General features: G+C 45.4%; 1 protein-coding gene across 1 annotated transcript in view; it reads right to left on the bottom strand.

Moving 5' to 3' along the window:
* The window catches only part of TYMP (thymidine phosphorylase), a 318,282-nt gene that overhangs the window by 26,255 nt on the left and 277,427 nt on the right, over positions 1-14,600 (bottom strand). The window contains exon 7 of the mRNA XM_086952002.1: positions 245-407. Coding sequence (XP_086808128.1) covers positions 245-407 — 163 coding nt within the window. The remainder of the gene's footprint in view (positions 1-244; positions 408-14,600) is intronic.

Raw genomic sequence — 14,600 nt, 5'->3', positions numbered from 1 at the left:
GTCTTTCGCCATTAATTCCAACATATTGCTTCAGTGCCTAGAAGCAGAAGCTGTCCATAATATAAGACACATTTACAAACTGTTTAGAAATAACATGTTTTTCCTCATCACTACAGAGTGTATTTTATTTAGCGACCCAAATACAATGTCTCAGCAGATAAACAACACTGCTTTCACCCAACTAGAGCACAGTTCCTCTGCCCACCACAATGCACTTTCCAGGGCTCCGAAGACCCCCACTGACCTGTACGCGTGACCAGCTCTCGCAGGTCGGGTGGCCCGCGTCCCTTCAGGCACTCCAGAGACTCGATCACCTCCAGGGAGTTGCCGATCTTCAGCCCGATGGGACAGTCCATCTCTGTGATGAGGGCTGCGGTTCTCATCCCCATATGGTTCCCCACAGCCACCTGCAAAGACGAATGGAGGAGGCTGGGTCACGGCAGCTCAGGGACGCTTAGACTTTTGTTCGCCAAGCCTCAGATGTGGTGCGGCATGAGCCAGTAATGTGTGGAGGACATTATTTCATTTTGAGTCTGTTTACTGGACTACTGACTGATGCCATTGGGCCATTACCACTGTGTTCCATATATTGTAGTAGGATCAGCCCATGCGACCTTCCAGGCTGCAGATATGGACCTCATTTATGAAAAGTGACGCATCGCTGCGAGAAAACAACGATGCGTCACTTTTCATTGTGCCCTCCTTGCAACACCAATGATGCGTCATATTTACAATATGACGCATCATTGCGCAAGGACTTACAGATACGTCAGTTTTTCTGACGTATCGGTTTGGCACAAAAGTGACGCATTAATGGAGTGTGTCACAAAAGTGACGCAACTCCAGCAATGCGTCCTTTCACATGGGGCAAGCCCCATCTGAAAGGTCCTGCGTCAGTCTTACGCCTGCTGTGAGGCAGGCGCAAGATTTTGACGCAACGGCGTCCTAAAAGTGACACGGTGAAATCTCATAGATTTCACTGTGTCACTTCTACGACCCTTCCTTGCGTCAATACGCCCCCTTGCATACATTAAACCTGGCACACGTATAATGTGGCGCAGGGGTTTACAAAGTGACGCATCTACCTAGATGTGTCACTTTGTAAATATGACGCAACAAGGCGCCTTTTTTACGCCATTGGTACGTCACAAAAAGTGACGCACCGGCGGCGTAAAAGTGATGCAAGGGCTCATAAATGAGGCCCCATGGTGCATTGTAGAGGATTAATCACCATGTGGTGCCCTTTGTCAGGATGTATTACTGGAGACATAATCGGATCCATCTCAGCTTAGTAAACCTCCTACGGCTAGCAGCCTTTACAACTGTAGTTTCTGCAGGCCCAGTTATGAGGGAGCAATGAAAGGTATAGATAACGTTATACCTGAACATGCATTACCCCCTCATCTCTTATCCTCATCCTCCTCATCCCCGTCCTTACTTGGGAGATGGCAGAGGTTGTAACTATACTCTAGGGATCCATGAGCCTGAGGCTATCTTCTATTTCTAATGAGAAAAATACAACCCCCACCTCCTGCCTGTCCTGTATTTTCTGCACTTTTATTGTTCTTATTTATTATTGCTCACATACTAATTCTTTGGGCCCAAAGATCATGTCTGCACCGTTCGGCAATGCGATCCCCGACCATGTGCTTGGTCGTTGAGGAGCTGTGTATGGTGGTATCCGAAGCCAGTGCTAGGCTTGCATGTCAGGCCGCGGAAGACAGAATTGTTTCATTAGGCCATGAAGTCTTATGAGAGTTAAATTTCGTCACCCAGCAACACTTAAAAAAAGGAAGAATGCTGCTTTAATGCAGTCATCCCTGTCGTGTATTGTTGAGGGATTTAGGGGGTCTTGCTGGTGCCTGGGCCAGAAAAATGATGGGCCCCTGGTCCAGTTGGGAAGTGAATCAGTCCTTGAATGGCGGGATTTGACTGCAGTATGGCAGGCGGTACTGGCATTTGCTCCCCAGTTAGTCGGTTGGAACGTTGTGGCAAAGATGGACAACCAAGTCGCATGTTGCTATCTGAATCGTCATGGTGGTACGAAAAGAGCGAGAAGTTGAATCTGATAATGTCTTGCACCTTTGCCTAGGTAGAGACTCATCTTCTCACTCTAACAGCCATCTACATCCAGGGGACTCTGAATCTCAGGGCCGACGGTCTTATTCGGAACATGCATCAGTGACATGATATCTTTCCCTCAGGGAGTTCAATCAAATATGTGCAATGTTTGGAACTCCTTGGTTGGATCTATCTGATTTGCCACAGAATCCGATGTTCCCGCGCTACTGTTCAGAGACATGGTCTCTTCAAGTATTGGCGATTGATGCTTTCTCAGTCCCTTGACCCAGGGATTCTATATGTTTTCCCTCCATTTCCCCTGCTTTCGAAAATTCGGGAGGAGAGGAGAGTGATTCTCTTTTGGCTACGCTGCACATGGTTCCCTCTTCTGATGGACCTCTCCAAGGACCAGTATGTTCATCTGTCCATTCATCCATCTCCTCTCCAGGTCCCTGTTGTTCAAGTGGTGCATCTCCAACATCTCCAGTTGACAGCCTAGGATGTGAAAGAGAAGGTCTCAAGCTGATGGTGTGCTCTTGATTGGTGGCTCTTGATATTCAAGCATCTCATTACTCGTTCAACCCTGAAATCTTATAAGAAACACTGGGGTTCTTTTCAAAAGTGGTGTTTTGCAAAAGGTCTGGATCCTCTATCCGTTCAGGGTTTCCGTTTTCTCGATTTCTTGAGTGATGGGTTCATGCAGGGGCCTGCACCCTTTACATTTTCTTTTTGGTGGACGACCATAAGCTCTTAAAGTCCATGGCAAATTTGCTAAGGTCTCTGCCTTGGTTTCACGACTCCTGAAGAGTTTCAGATTCATGAAGCCTGACGATTCCACACCTGTGTTTTTCAATCTGTTCCTTTTATGGGATTTGTCAAAAGTGTTGAATAGTTTACAACTTGCCCATTTTGAAACTTTAGACTCTTTTGTCTTACTTGTCTGCTAAAATGGCTTTTTTTTGCACACAATTACCTCAGCAAAGTGGTTTGGAGAGCTGGGGGTTCTTCTATCTTCATTCTCTTACTTGTATTTCTTCCTAATTAGGTTGATTCTTAAGCTCGATCCTACCTTTTTTCCAAAAGTGTATTCCACTTTTCACTTTTGTCAGGAAGGTGTCTTACCAGTTTTCCCTTCTGAGACAGAGGGTATTCCTTCCACAAAGGATTAAAGTCATAAGTTGTCTACTTGACCAGGACCCAATTTTTTCCGAAGTCAAAACCTTTTGTTGCCTCATACGGTACAGCGAATAAAGGTAGGAAAGTTTCCACCTAAACTATAAACATATGGGTTCGCAATGGGATCATTCAGGCATACAGATCAGCTAGAGAGGTTCCCACTTCTGATATCCAGGGGAGGTCCATCATGGCAGTGGCTGCATTATGGGCAGAAGTAGGCGGGGCATCCCTTCCCAATATTTGTGGGACTGTGACATGGTTGTCCCATCATACATTTGTCAAGCATTACCAATTGGATGCATCAGATTCTGCAGGTTAATTAGGTGCTACAGTTTTTAAAACAGCAAGGATGTAATCGTCTTATTAAACTTTGTTTAGAGCATATTCTGGTTTGCTGCACTTCCTTTACTTGGTAAATTCTCACACGCAAGGACTGGAATGAGGAGGATGGAGATGAGGGGTTATTGATCCTATTACTAAGCAGCAATCTTCACTACTCTGATTCAGAGACCTTCTCGTTCCAGTCCGCATCTCCTAATCCCCACCTCCTCCATAACTCCCACTTGGTACATTACAGAACGACAGCATGGAGGGAGGAGCATTTATTCTTTTCCTTAGTAATAGAAGGCAGCCTCAGGCTGCAGGGATCATAGATCACTAGCCTGGTTAAAACCTCTGTTGAGGCAGAGTCACCTCACAAGTAAGGACTGAGACGAGGTGGACTGCGAATCGGGGTAATGAAGGTTACCGGTAAGTAATAGGATGATCAACCATCATGCCTAGGATGTCTAATCATTGTTTCACCCACTGGCATGGAGTATCTGCTATGGCATATATGAAGTCAGAACATACAACAAATTAGTAATACGTGACTGCAGCAATGGAATTCACTTCACCAAGATGCAATATACGCTGTAACAAATCAAAAAGGCAACTTATGCCATCAACAATACCCCTGTGATGTTATTTGTATTATCTATTGTGCATGACTTGTTAATGGCTGTTCAAGACTTCCTATTCACACCTTACAATTTCAACAAATTTCAGTTTTTAAACATGCATTAATATCTAAGTATTAACTTTAGTTCTTTTCAATTAATATATGTACACACATTGAAAAACATTTCATGGTTCAAACAAAGAAGCTGTAGTGTCGTTCCTATATCCCTGATAGGCTCTGTGCATTGGAATAATACACACTATAGATTTGACATAGGACTGAGGTCAGTCTGTCTCTATCAAGTATATTAAACTTAATTACTTGTGTGTGCCAGCTAACTCAGAGGTCACTAGAAACTTCTCAAATGAACAAGAGGGGATTCGTTTCTGACAACCGCATAAACAGGACAGCTTTGTTTCTCTTAGAGTTGGAACAATATCTTCAGAGTCGTGGAAACAATAGATAACCGTTTCACTCAGTCAATCGTGCATGCTTCGTTTCTACAGAGTTGCACAGAAATAGAGATATGGGCGTTTCAATTAAAAGGGTTTATCGAACAGTCTTATTTCTCATGCAAGAGATATGAACTGCTACAATCGTAAGACAGAATGCGAAGTATAAAAAGTACAGCGTTAGCATTAAGATAAAATAATACTGTAATAGCATGTCTTGTAGCTATGACATATAATCATTAAAATACATACATAAACAGCACAGGCTAAACTACTCATCTGGTGCTTCTAAAATAATCCTACCCCAGTGTACCTAATCTAAGTGCAGTACGAGGGAAGAAGTAGGTGCTGTCTTAGTCTGCTTTAGTTATGCCAAGAGTTGCCAAAAGTTTCTCTAGATTCTAATCAACTCCATACCGTAGAATGAGAGAGGTTGGTATCTCTTTCCCGGGACTCGATCTCTAACCCACCGCAAGGGGAGTCAGAAACACTGGAGATGGATTCTCTGCAAGGAGGATGACAGCATCTGATCAGTGCGTCAGTTGGGGACTTGACTTCCTTCGGGACTTGCTGTGGCGAGCTGCGTCATGCAAGTAGGTAGCCGAACCGCCCCGTGCCTTGCCATAGCAAGTGAAGGCATATTTATACCTTGAAGGTGTTTATGAATACCAGTATTGACGTAAAAGTCGGGCTTAAGAGCGTCATGAATGAACCCCTAAGGAATAGATGTTCATGCATAATAAATGAGTTCTTGGAGAAATCAATATCCAAGCAATGGGAACTCCTAAAGGCTTAAGAGTCTGGTTTTCCAAGAACTCGTTGTGACGTAGATGAACGGATGTAGGTAGCCATGCCTGTATTTTGTTAGCATGAGCAATGCCTAAATAAGGGCTGGATTTCTATGCCTAACTAAGGGCCATGTGAATTATACCTATATAAGGGCATGAATCGGGAAATCTAGATACAGTATCTAAATCGACACACAACAAAGCTACTGCCCTGACTTCCTTTCACACAAGAACCCGTGTGTGCATGTGAGTAGGTCATTGCTTTTGAGCACCTGGGCAGAGCCCATACGCCTGGTCTAATAATAATAATACAGGGAATAATACAGATCCCTTCACTTTGTCTTCCAACCCTAACTTAAGTCTTGTTTCACCCTCTGGATACAGATGGCCACCTGGCACTGGAGTAGGAGCTGCAGGAGTGGAGAAGAAAACTGCAGCCCGATAGGAGGCATGGTGCATGACTGCAGCCTTTTAATCTTTCATTTTGGAAACTACGTCTGGCTCACTCACATGATCCACCCGGGTGAGGTGAAAACAGCATTTTCTTAAATAAACCTCGCAGCTTTGTCTTTATTTATTAATACGCAAACAGACAAGTAGGACGCAGACTCTAGGTGCCAGAAATCGGGAAAAAAATCAAAAGAAACCGTGCTTCTCTAAATATACGAGCCATCCAACTCAGATTTAGGGTACAACAGTCTCACAGGTATGCCACGTTTAGTCCATCGAAGATTAGAAAAGCCTTTTTCAGTTTTGCAGTTGAACATACGACATTTGGAATGTCCCTCAGAGAAGTAGGAAGAACATTTCAGTTTTTGATCCTTAGAAGTCCACCGGGATCTCTGGAAGGCCCTACATAGTTTGTGTTGGGCCGGCATCCTTGGCGTGGTTTCTCCCTAATTTTTGGCCTTCAGATCTCCTGTTTTTACTGTGCTGGCCTTAGGACTCTGTACACTTTACCACAGCTAATCAGCACTAAAGCAAATGTACTCTCTGCTCAAAACATGGTACCATTAGCTTACACCCATGGCCACTGGAATTATGCGGCAGGAGAGGGCCAAATTAAGCGGTAGGGTTTAGCAGGAAGGAGAGGGACATATTCTGCAGCAGGGCTTAGCTAATTATGCAGCAAAAAAATGCGAATAATGCTGCCTAATGCAGCACATATTGTAAACGTATTACTTCATTATTTCTTATTTTTTAACTTGGTTAACACTGTCTGGTCATAGGTTACACCTCATTAGCACCCATTTAGCACCCAAATATAGCATCAAGCAACAGAAACGTGACCAGTCCAGCTTTGCACTGCGCAACAACACATGAAACAGCATTTTTAGTAACTTTTGAACCGTTTGAGCAAGAAACAAAATTAGCTTTAGTTAAAATCTGCAGATTATGCAGCAGATGATAGATTGTGTGACAAATGCGGTAAATCTATAATTATGTGGAAATCATCGTGGTTGCACAATCACATATTTCCAGTGGCTCTGCTTACACTCATTGGGCATATTTAATTCATTTGAATCCCTAGAAATGTTCACTAACTGTGCTAACTGCTACTAGCGGCTCCGCAATACTGATAGTCCCACCCACTTAATTAGCACTTTAAACATGTCTCAGGCCTGCCATTGCAGTCTGAGTGTGTGCAGTTTTAAACTGCCATTTCACCCTGGCTAAGCAAACCCTTTGCTGGGCCCAAACTTTCTTTTTTAATACAATGTATTTAAAAAGCAGGACATATACTGTTAAGTTTTGCATGTCATGGTAGTGAAAAACCCTTAAATTCGTTTTTTACTACTGCAAGGCCTACCTCCCCCATAGGATAGCAGTTGAAGTTACCTTATTAAATTTTAGAAGTGTAATTTCTAAAAAAGGAACAGGTGATCCCTTTATGTTTGGTGTCTCTGGAATCACAATTTAAAAACCTAACTTATGGTGAAGTCGGATTTTAAATTGCAATTATGAAAATGCTTTTAGAAAGTTGGCATTTTTTTGCCTTAGCCAGTTGGTGCCTGTAGCCTATATCTGGGTCATATGACTGAGTGTAGGTGACGGTTGGGCTTGTGTGTATTCCTCCAAGGCAGCCACACATAATCGTGTGCTTAGATGTGACTCGATGGACCATCACTGGCAGGATGGGAGGGAGGAGCTTAGCCCAGCCTCACTTACCCTTGAAGAGACTGTGTCCTGTCTCCACACCAAGGATTACCCCCAGTAGTTAGTCTGGATCCAGGGACAGGAGGGCAAGGGATCTTTGCATTTGCCAAATGTATCTCTGGAGTTTGAATAGTCTGAACATTGAGAATTTCCCCAAAACCAGTGTCTCCGGTGCATGACTTAGGAATATTTTTCAACAGTGATTTATTATATTTAATTAACATCTCCATGGTTATTACCATTGTGCAGATACACTTCTTTAACCTTTCTATCAAGTAAACAGCCAGAAATATGTTTATCAGCTGAATTTTTAAGAAGATCCTACAGTGTCTGAATGCCAGCGCTGTACAATTGCTGCCACAGGCCTTGGGCAGCCACCAGCCCTGCCTTACGGATCATATAAACTTTCAATAAAAGAGGATAGAGGGCCGAACCCTGGGGGACACCACAGCTAACAGAAAAGTGTCCAGGGGAGACGTGCACAATCTAGATCAGTTGATTGAAATTAGATTTTAAAAAAAGTCTAAGAGTCTAATTACGAGTTTGGAGGTCCATGGCGGTCGGGGACAGCTACAACGGTGGTCCCGCCGACGTATTACAACTATAGTGTCAGGCTGCAATAGGACCACTGAAACTGCCAGTGATCCATAATCGGAACGCCAAAGAACCGCTCGCCAGACCAAAAGGTAAGTTGTAATCTTACTGTGGTGAGGTTTGGCAGTGTAAGAGTGAGCAGTCGGTGGCGTGGCAGCCTGCTCCCATACCGCCAAACTCATAATCAGCCCTAAGTCCTTCCCACGTACCCACACTGCATACTCCACACATGACAAAGAGTTACCCATGGTTCTACGGTGTTAAACTCAGCCAAAAGGTTCAGGAAAATCAAAGCAGCCACTAGAACTCCAGGTCTTATTTCTAAAAACTGTTCACAAATATCTAAAATTGTGATATCTCTAAGTCTGTGACGTCTGAAACTTGATTTGTGAAACAAAAACAGTGACTTACATTCTAAGCAGCCCTGAAGTTATACTGATACAAGGAACTCGTTCTTGAGAAAATGTCAAGACATAGATTGGAAGACCCATCTTATTAACAAGAAAGGTGACTACCGCTAGTTTTAGACCGTGCGGGCATGGCCTGCTTTGGAGAGTTGCATTCACTATAACTGAACCATCCTCTGCAAAGACATATAAAATATTTGAACAATGTATTCCAGAAGTACATCATGATTAGAGCCCGTAGAACACAGTTTCAGAAGTATTTTAACCACGTCACTAGGAGAAAGTAATTTAAAACTATGTAAAGGGTCCTTTGTTAATTAATTAATGCCGACTCACAGACAGTTTTTCTTTAGATCAATGAACCACTGGTGGGGAAAAAATCACTAACAGAGATGAACAATGGTTGTGCCTGTGGGTAAAAAAGGACCAAAGATTTCGAAATTGTAAACTCCTAATCTTTAATAATCCAGGTGCAGAGTTTTTTGACGTATCAATACAGTTTTGATAAAACCATTCTTTTGTGACCAAAATAGTTTTCTTTTACAATGCATAGCTAGTAAGTAATCTAGATTTTTTTCTGTTTTCTTTCAAGTTTTTACCCCTTGATCAAAAGAGGAACTGCTGAAAACCTTAAACAAAGGGTTGTCCGAAAGGCTGGTATTATTTAAATCGTCCTTCATAGTGAGTGCACCTGCCAGGTCGACATGGCAGTTAGAAACTGCGAGGGCAGACACTGCAGTGGAAGATCTGAAACACATGTAAAAGGCTACTTGTGTGAGTGGCACAGATAGTGCTGCAGGCCCCCTAGTAGCATTTGATTTAAAGGCCCTATGCATGCACAATGCACCCTACTGGGAATTTACCAGTAAATCAAATATGCCAATCATGGAGAACCAACCAGAATTACAAATTACACTGAGAGCACTTGCACTTTGGCACTGATTATAAGTAGCAAAGTGCCCAGAGCACTTAAACCAGCAACAATGAAGTCCAACACATAGGCAAGAATACAGGAGGATGGGGAAAAAGTCAGAGGAAACCACGTCTAGGATGCCAGGTCTAACACTCAGCGTATGCTCTGCTGAATTCAGGGGCATAACGGAAGCCTGTGTGGTGCAGGAGGGCCCTCAAACCTTCAGAGAGCCCCCTGTACAGCTCAAGGCCAAGTAGGTCTGTGAGCTACGTGTGACTCTGGGGCCCCTATTCACGTTCTGCAAGGGGCCCCATCATTTGGCGTTACACCACTGGCTGAAAGTAAGGGTGGAGAGTGTAGGCAGTCCGAGCAAAGGTTATTCTGATCTCATATTTAAGACGTATCAGTTTACACATAACCCACACCTACTTTTACACAAATGATTAGCCAAGGATTTAAAATTTTTAGGCATGGCATTAGCCAATATCTTTTGAATTTACTAAAATTACATATACAGTATGCTTACTTAAGGTCTCTTTCAGCCACCTCTCTTCATCCATTGGTCTCATTGTTGTGTCATTCACTTTACCGCATACAACATGGGGAAATGGGTCAGCCTACTTCTGCCGCTGGCTAACTTCACTTTAAGTAAATGCATTTTGCTCTCTTACAATGAGCACATCCGCACACAAGAAATTTCCCTTTAGTGCTAGTGTTTTTGCTTTATATATACTTTAGTGTTGCCTTTGTGTTTGGAGACTGAGGTGAAAGCAGTATGCTTTACACCAGATGTGAGCACAAGCCACATTCCACATTTGATCAGTTCTTGTCTCCCACCAATGCTATTGTAAACTCATTTTGTTTATCTGACTGCTAGTATTCCACAAAATCCATTTGAAACTGTTATGTATTAAGTTATTCTCTTTTTACTATGCATGCAGTACACAAACCACAGCTTCAATATTATACAATTAATACGCAGGCAAATCTTCAGAAATGTCCACAATTGTTCTTTTATAAACTTTCCCCAAGAAAAGAACCAACCTTTATTGTATTAACTATGCAGCACACTTTTCTCATTTATTTCCTTCATTCTTTGTTTCTTTCTTGCTTTCTTTCCAGATTGCTTTCTTTATTTCCTGCTGTCTTTTCATTCTTTTTTCTTTTTCTGTCTTTCTATTCCTTTCTTTCTTTTTACTTTTTTCCTTGTTTCTTTCCTCTTACCTGCCTTCTTTCTTTTTTATCTTCTTTTTTCTTTCTTACAGTCTTTCTTACCTTCTTTTTCTCTTCTTTTCTTACTTACTTTTTTCTATTGTTTTTCTTTTTCCTTCCTTCTTTCCTCCTATCTCTACATCTTTCATGCCTTTGTTTCCTCTTTCCTTCATTTCTTCCTTTCTTTCTTCTATGCCTTCTTTCTTTACTTTTTGTCTGCTTTCTTTCTTCCTTTCCTTTTTCTCAATTTCATTCATTCTTCATTTCCTTTTTTTCTGCTTAGTTTCTTTCTTTCCTTCCTTCTTTCCATCTTTCTATTCTTCTTTCATTCTTTTGTGCTCTTTCCTTTTTTTTACTTTTTAGGTCGAAGGCCTAAAAGGCTGCGCTTGCGCAGTCTTAGGCCGGAGATTTAATGACTCTTAGTAGCGCAGAAGGTCCCGCCTCCCTGCCCTGTCTCTCCACCATTGGCTGGCTTCCTAAATGGCGGCCAGCCATTGGAGGAGAGACCCATCCCTCCAAAGAAGCCCCGTCTTTTTCGGATTTGGGGGCGTGATTTTTTCCGTTCTTTAGACAGTGACGTTGTCTGTCACTCAGAACCACAAAACCACGCCCCCAATTGCGAAAAATTCAGAGCTTCCCGGCCGCCATTTTGTTTCACCGCAGTGAAGGTGAGCATCGAGCCTCTGCCTCTGCCCCCATTTACGCCTGTTTGTGCCGTTTTTCGTGCCACCGGATTACAGGCCGGTCCCTACTTGCCTAGACGGCAGCTGACGATGCGCGGTGACAGAGGTGACTTGCCCTGACAGACGCAGCAGCAGGCAGAGACGGAGCTCGACGGCCATGGCACCTACAGCAGCAGTATCTCCTCCAGTGCCCCCGGACGCTGTTTTTCCACGTGGTGAGTGATTTCCTCGCTCCCCCCCCCTCCTCCTTCTCCCTTTTCCTGGGTCCTTCCATGTTTTCTCGATGTCGGAGCTGCCTTTCTGTGCGGGGGATGGGTTGCGGGCTTTGGGCGGGGAGACCGGGTCCTGTGGGGTCGCTTACACGGTGCTGGAATGTGGGGGGTGGGCCTGGGTGTGGGCTTTTTGAGGACGGGGGTCCGTCCGTTATGCCCTGGTCTGTCTTTTGCAGCGCAGGCTTGGTAGAGGAGCTGGTTTCCTCGACGGACGCTTCACGGCCAGATAGAGGAAGAATGAGGAAGGAATGCAGTGAACTATCTACACGCAAATTGGTGCAGCATCCACTACATCAAGGAGCTGATGAAGCAGCTGAGCGCCGAGAACAGGGCCTAGGGCTTCGGGCGCACGGCAGGGGGTGCGCATCTGCCTCAGCCACATGGACTTCCACCTCCTTAAAGAAAGACAATGTATAATAAATTGGGGCTGGGCACGGTGTTGGGCCTTCCCCGCTCCCGGGGGTTTCTCGGGGTTTTGTCTCATTATTTGCGGGGGCTTGGTATCTGTATTGGGGGGGAATGCCGGGTTTGTGTTTTCGCTGCCGGGACTTGGGGCAGGGCTTGTTAGAATGTATGTGAGGATTTGTCTGGGTTTTGTTTTCCTTTGTGTGGGATTACTGCGGTGTCCCCTGTCCTGACTTTTATCGCACGGGCCTTTATGTGCAGCTGCACGGGCGCTCTGTTCTTTTGTGCTTCCCGGGGCAGCCTCTTTCCCCGGGAAGGCTTAGGTGGTTTCGGGCTTAGGGCTAGTGCTTTTTATTAGGATCGTGCCAGAGGGTCAATGGGGCACAGCGCGGCCATTTTGTAGGGACAGCTTGGCCAGCGGGGGATCCCTTTTTGGATATGTATGTTGAGCGGCATTTTTGGGGGCACTTTATTCGGTAGGTGCTTGCTTGCCTTCGGTCTGGGCCAAAGCTGGGGCGGGCATAGACTTCCAGCCCCTTCGGATCTTATGTATGAAGGCTAGGGGCTACCACGTGGCCCCACCATTTTGAGGGGTAGTATTAACCGGTGTAGAGGGTCAATGGCGCACAGCGCGGCCATGTTAAGAGTCAGTTTGTCATTGCGACCCTCTAATGTGAACATCGTTATACGCAGCATTTTCAGGGCACTTATGTTGTGAAGGTGATTGTTCGACATGGTCCGGGGCGGTCATACACGTTGCAGCCCCCTCGGATTTTATTATGAATGGGGATGCGGTGCTCGTGTTTACGAGTTCCTCAGCAATTTGGGTGTTTTCTTGGTTTGACACTAACTTCTTCCTTTTGAGTATTTTATGGGGAAGTTTAGGTTCTGCTTTGTGGCCGCATCTTTTGGACTGCTCATTTAGGTAGGAAGGGAGGATTGGCCTACCTTGCAACACCACCTGGGATGTGTTCTTTGAGCGGCTCGCGGTGCGCCGCACGGCCTGCGGGTCGCGTTATCGTTCTAAAACAGCAAGAAGAGCGGGTGGTTTCTGTAATTTCGGATCCCTTGGTTTGTGTATGTTTGCGGTCCAAGGGCAATGGCCAGTTCCCTTTATGATGCCCTGGCGTTTTATCTGGGTTTGTTTTACCTGGCCTTCACTGTTAGTGGTGCTTGCAGCCGGGCACAACAAGTGAAGTAGTGTGGCTCACTGGTTAGAGGCGGCAGACCCGAGAGCAGAGGACGGCCCGGGACCAGGGTTCGATTCCCGGCGCGGCAGGTTTCTGGACCAGGGTCAGCGGACTCGATAATTCTCTCGCCTCAGTGCCCACTCTGATCAGCGATCACACTCGGCAACTCTGGGCATTAGCTTGCCTCATCTTCACTAACGGCCCCACCAGACCGCCGGGGATGCCTGGTCTCACCCTGGAGATACCCATTAAGGGACCATCTCTCAGGGAAGCCAGGAAGGGTTTCGCAGCGGTCGAAGCGCCTTGGGACCCTCCGGGTAAGTAGTGCGCTATATAAATGCCTATACATTACATTACATTACAAGGCCCAGGTTTCCCCCCGCATACGCTCACGATCGGGGGCAGGCTCGCATTGTAGCTCAGTGGTGCGAGTTCGTTGAAGGGGGGAGAGGGGTGGGGGGCGTTTAGACATGCGGTACGCTAGCTGGCACTGGCGGGACGTTCCCAGTCTCATCAGGTGCATCTTAGCATCTAGTGTGGAGAAGTGCGCACGCCGTGTTTCTTGCACATTTTACGTTGGTAGCACTTCAGCATGACTCCTCTTTTGTTTGTTTGAGGGGATTTCGACTCTACGCGAGGAGGTGGCGGCACACTTAAGGCTGTTGACTCGGGAGCAGGACTGAGGGTTAAGAACAGAAGCTTCCCTAAGCCATTGCTTCAAGGTAATACTTCCGCAAATACTTAGGGGGGGTTAACGGGTTAACTGGTGGCTAAAATATTGACCTCGGAACATCAGCCCTAGAGTTCTAATTCCGGCTTTGTACCGGACCAAAAACAGTGTCATGTTGGGCAAATCTCTCAATGCCTTAAGCTCCGTCTGTAATGGTGTTATGTAAATATGAAAGGTGTAAAACAGTGTGTGCGACACAAACACCTGCTCGCTCCGTGTGGTCTAGCACTGCCACCATGTACCTGTTCCCACCACTACATCTGTGATTGGTTGTGGTCTAGCACTGCCCCCATGTACCTGTTCCCACCACTACGTCTGTGATTGGTTGTGGCCCAGCACTGCCCCAATTACCTTTTCCCACCCCTCGGTCTGTGGTTGGCTGATGTCTGCCCCAACACCAGTGTCTGTCCTCACACAGGTGTCTGCCTGTTCCCATACACTAGTATCAGTCCCTCAGCAGCACTGTCTGTTCCCCTTCACCAGCGTCTGTCTGTCTCCCGCCACCAGTGTTCACCCTCACCGCTGATGTCTGCCCCAACACCAGTGTCTGTCTTCACACCGGTGTCTGGCTGTTCCCATACACTAGTACCAGTCCCTCAGCAGCACTGTCTGTTCCCCTT

The sequence above is a fragment of the Lissotriton vulgaris genome, unplaced genomic scaffold (assembly GCF_964263255.1).
Source record: "Lissotriton vulgaris unplaced genomic scaffold, aLisVul1.2 SCAFFOLD_968, whole genome shotgun sequence".
Classification (NCBI taxonomy): domain Eukaryota; kingdom Metazoa; phylum Chordata; class Amphibia; order Caudata; family Salamandridae; genus Lissotriton; species Lissotriton vulgaris.
Note: the sequence above shows the minus strand (reverse complement) of the source record. Positions and strands in the feature narration are given on the sequence as shown.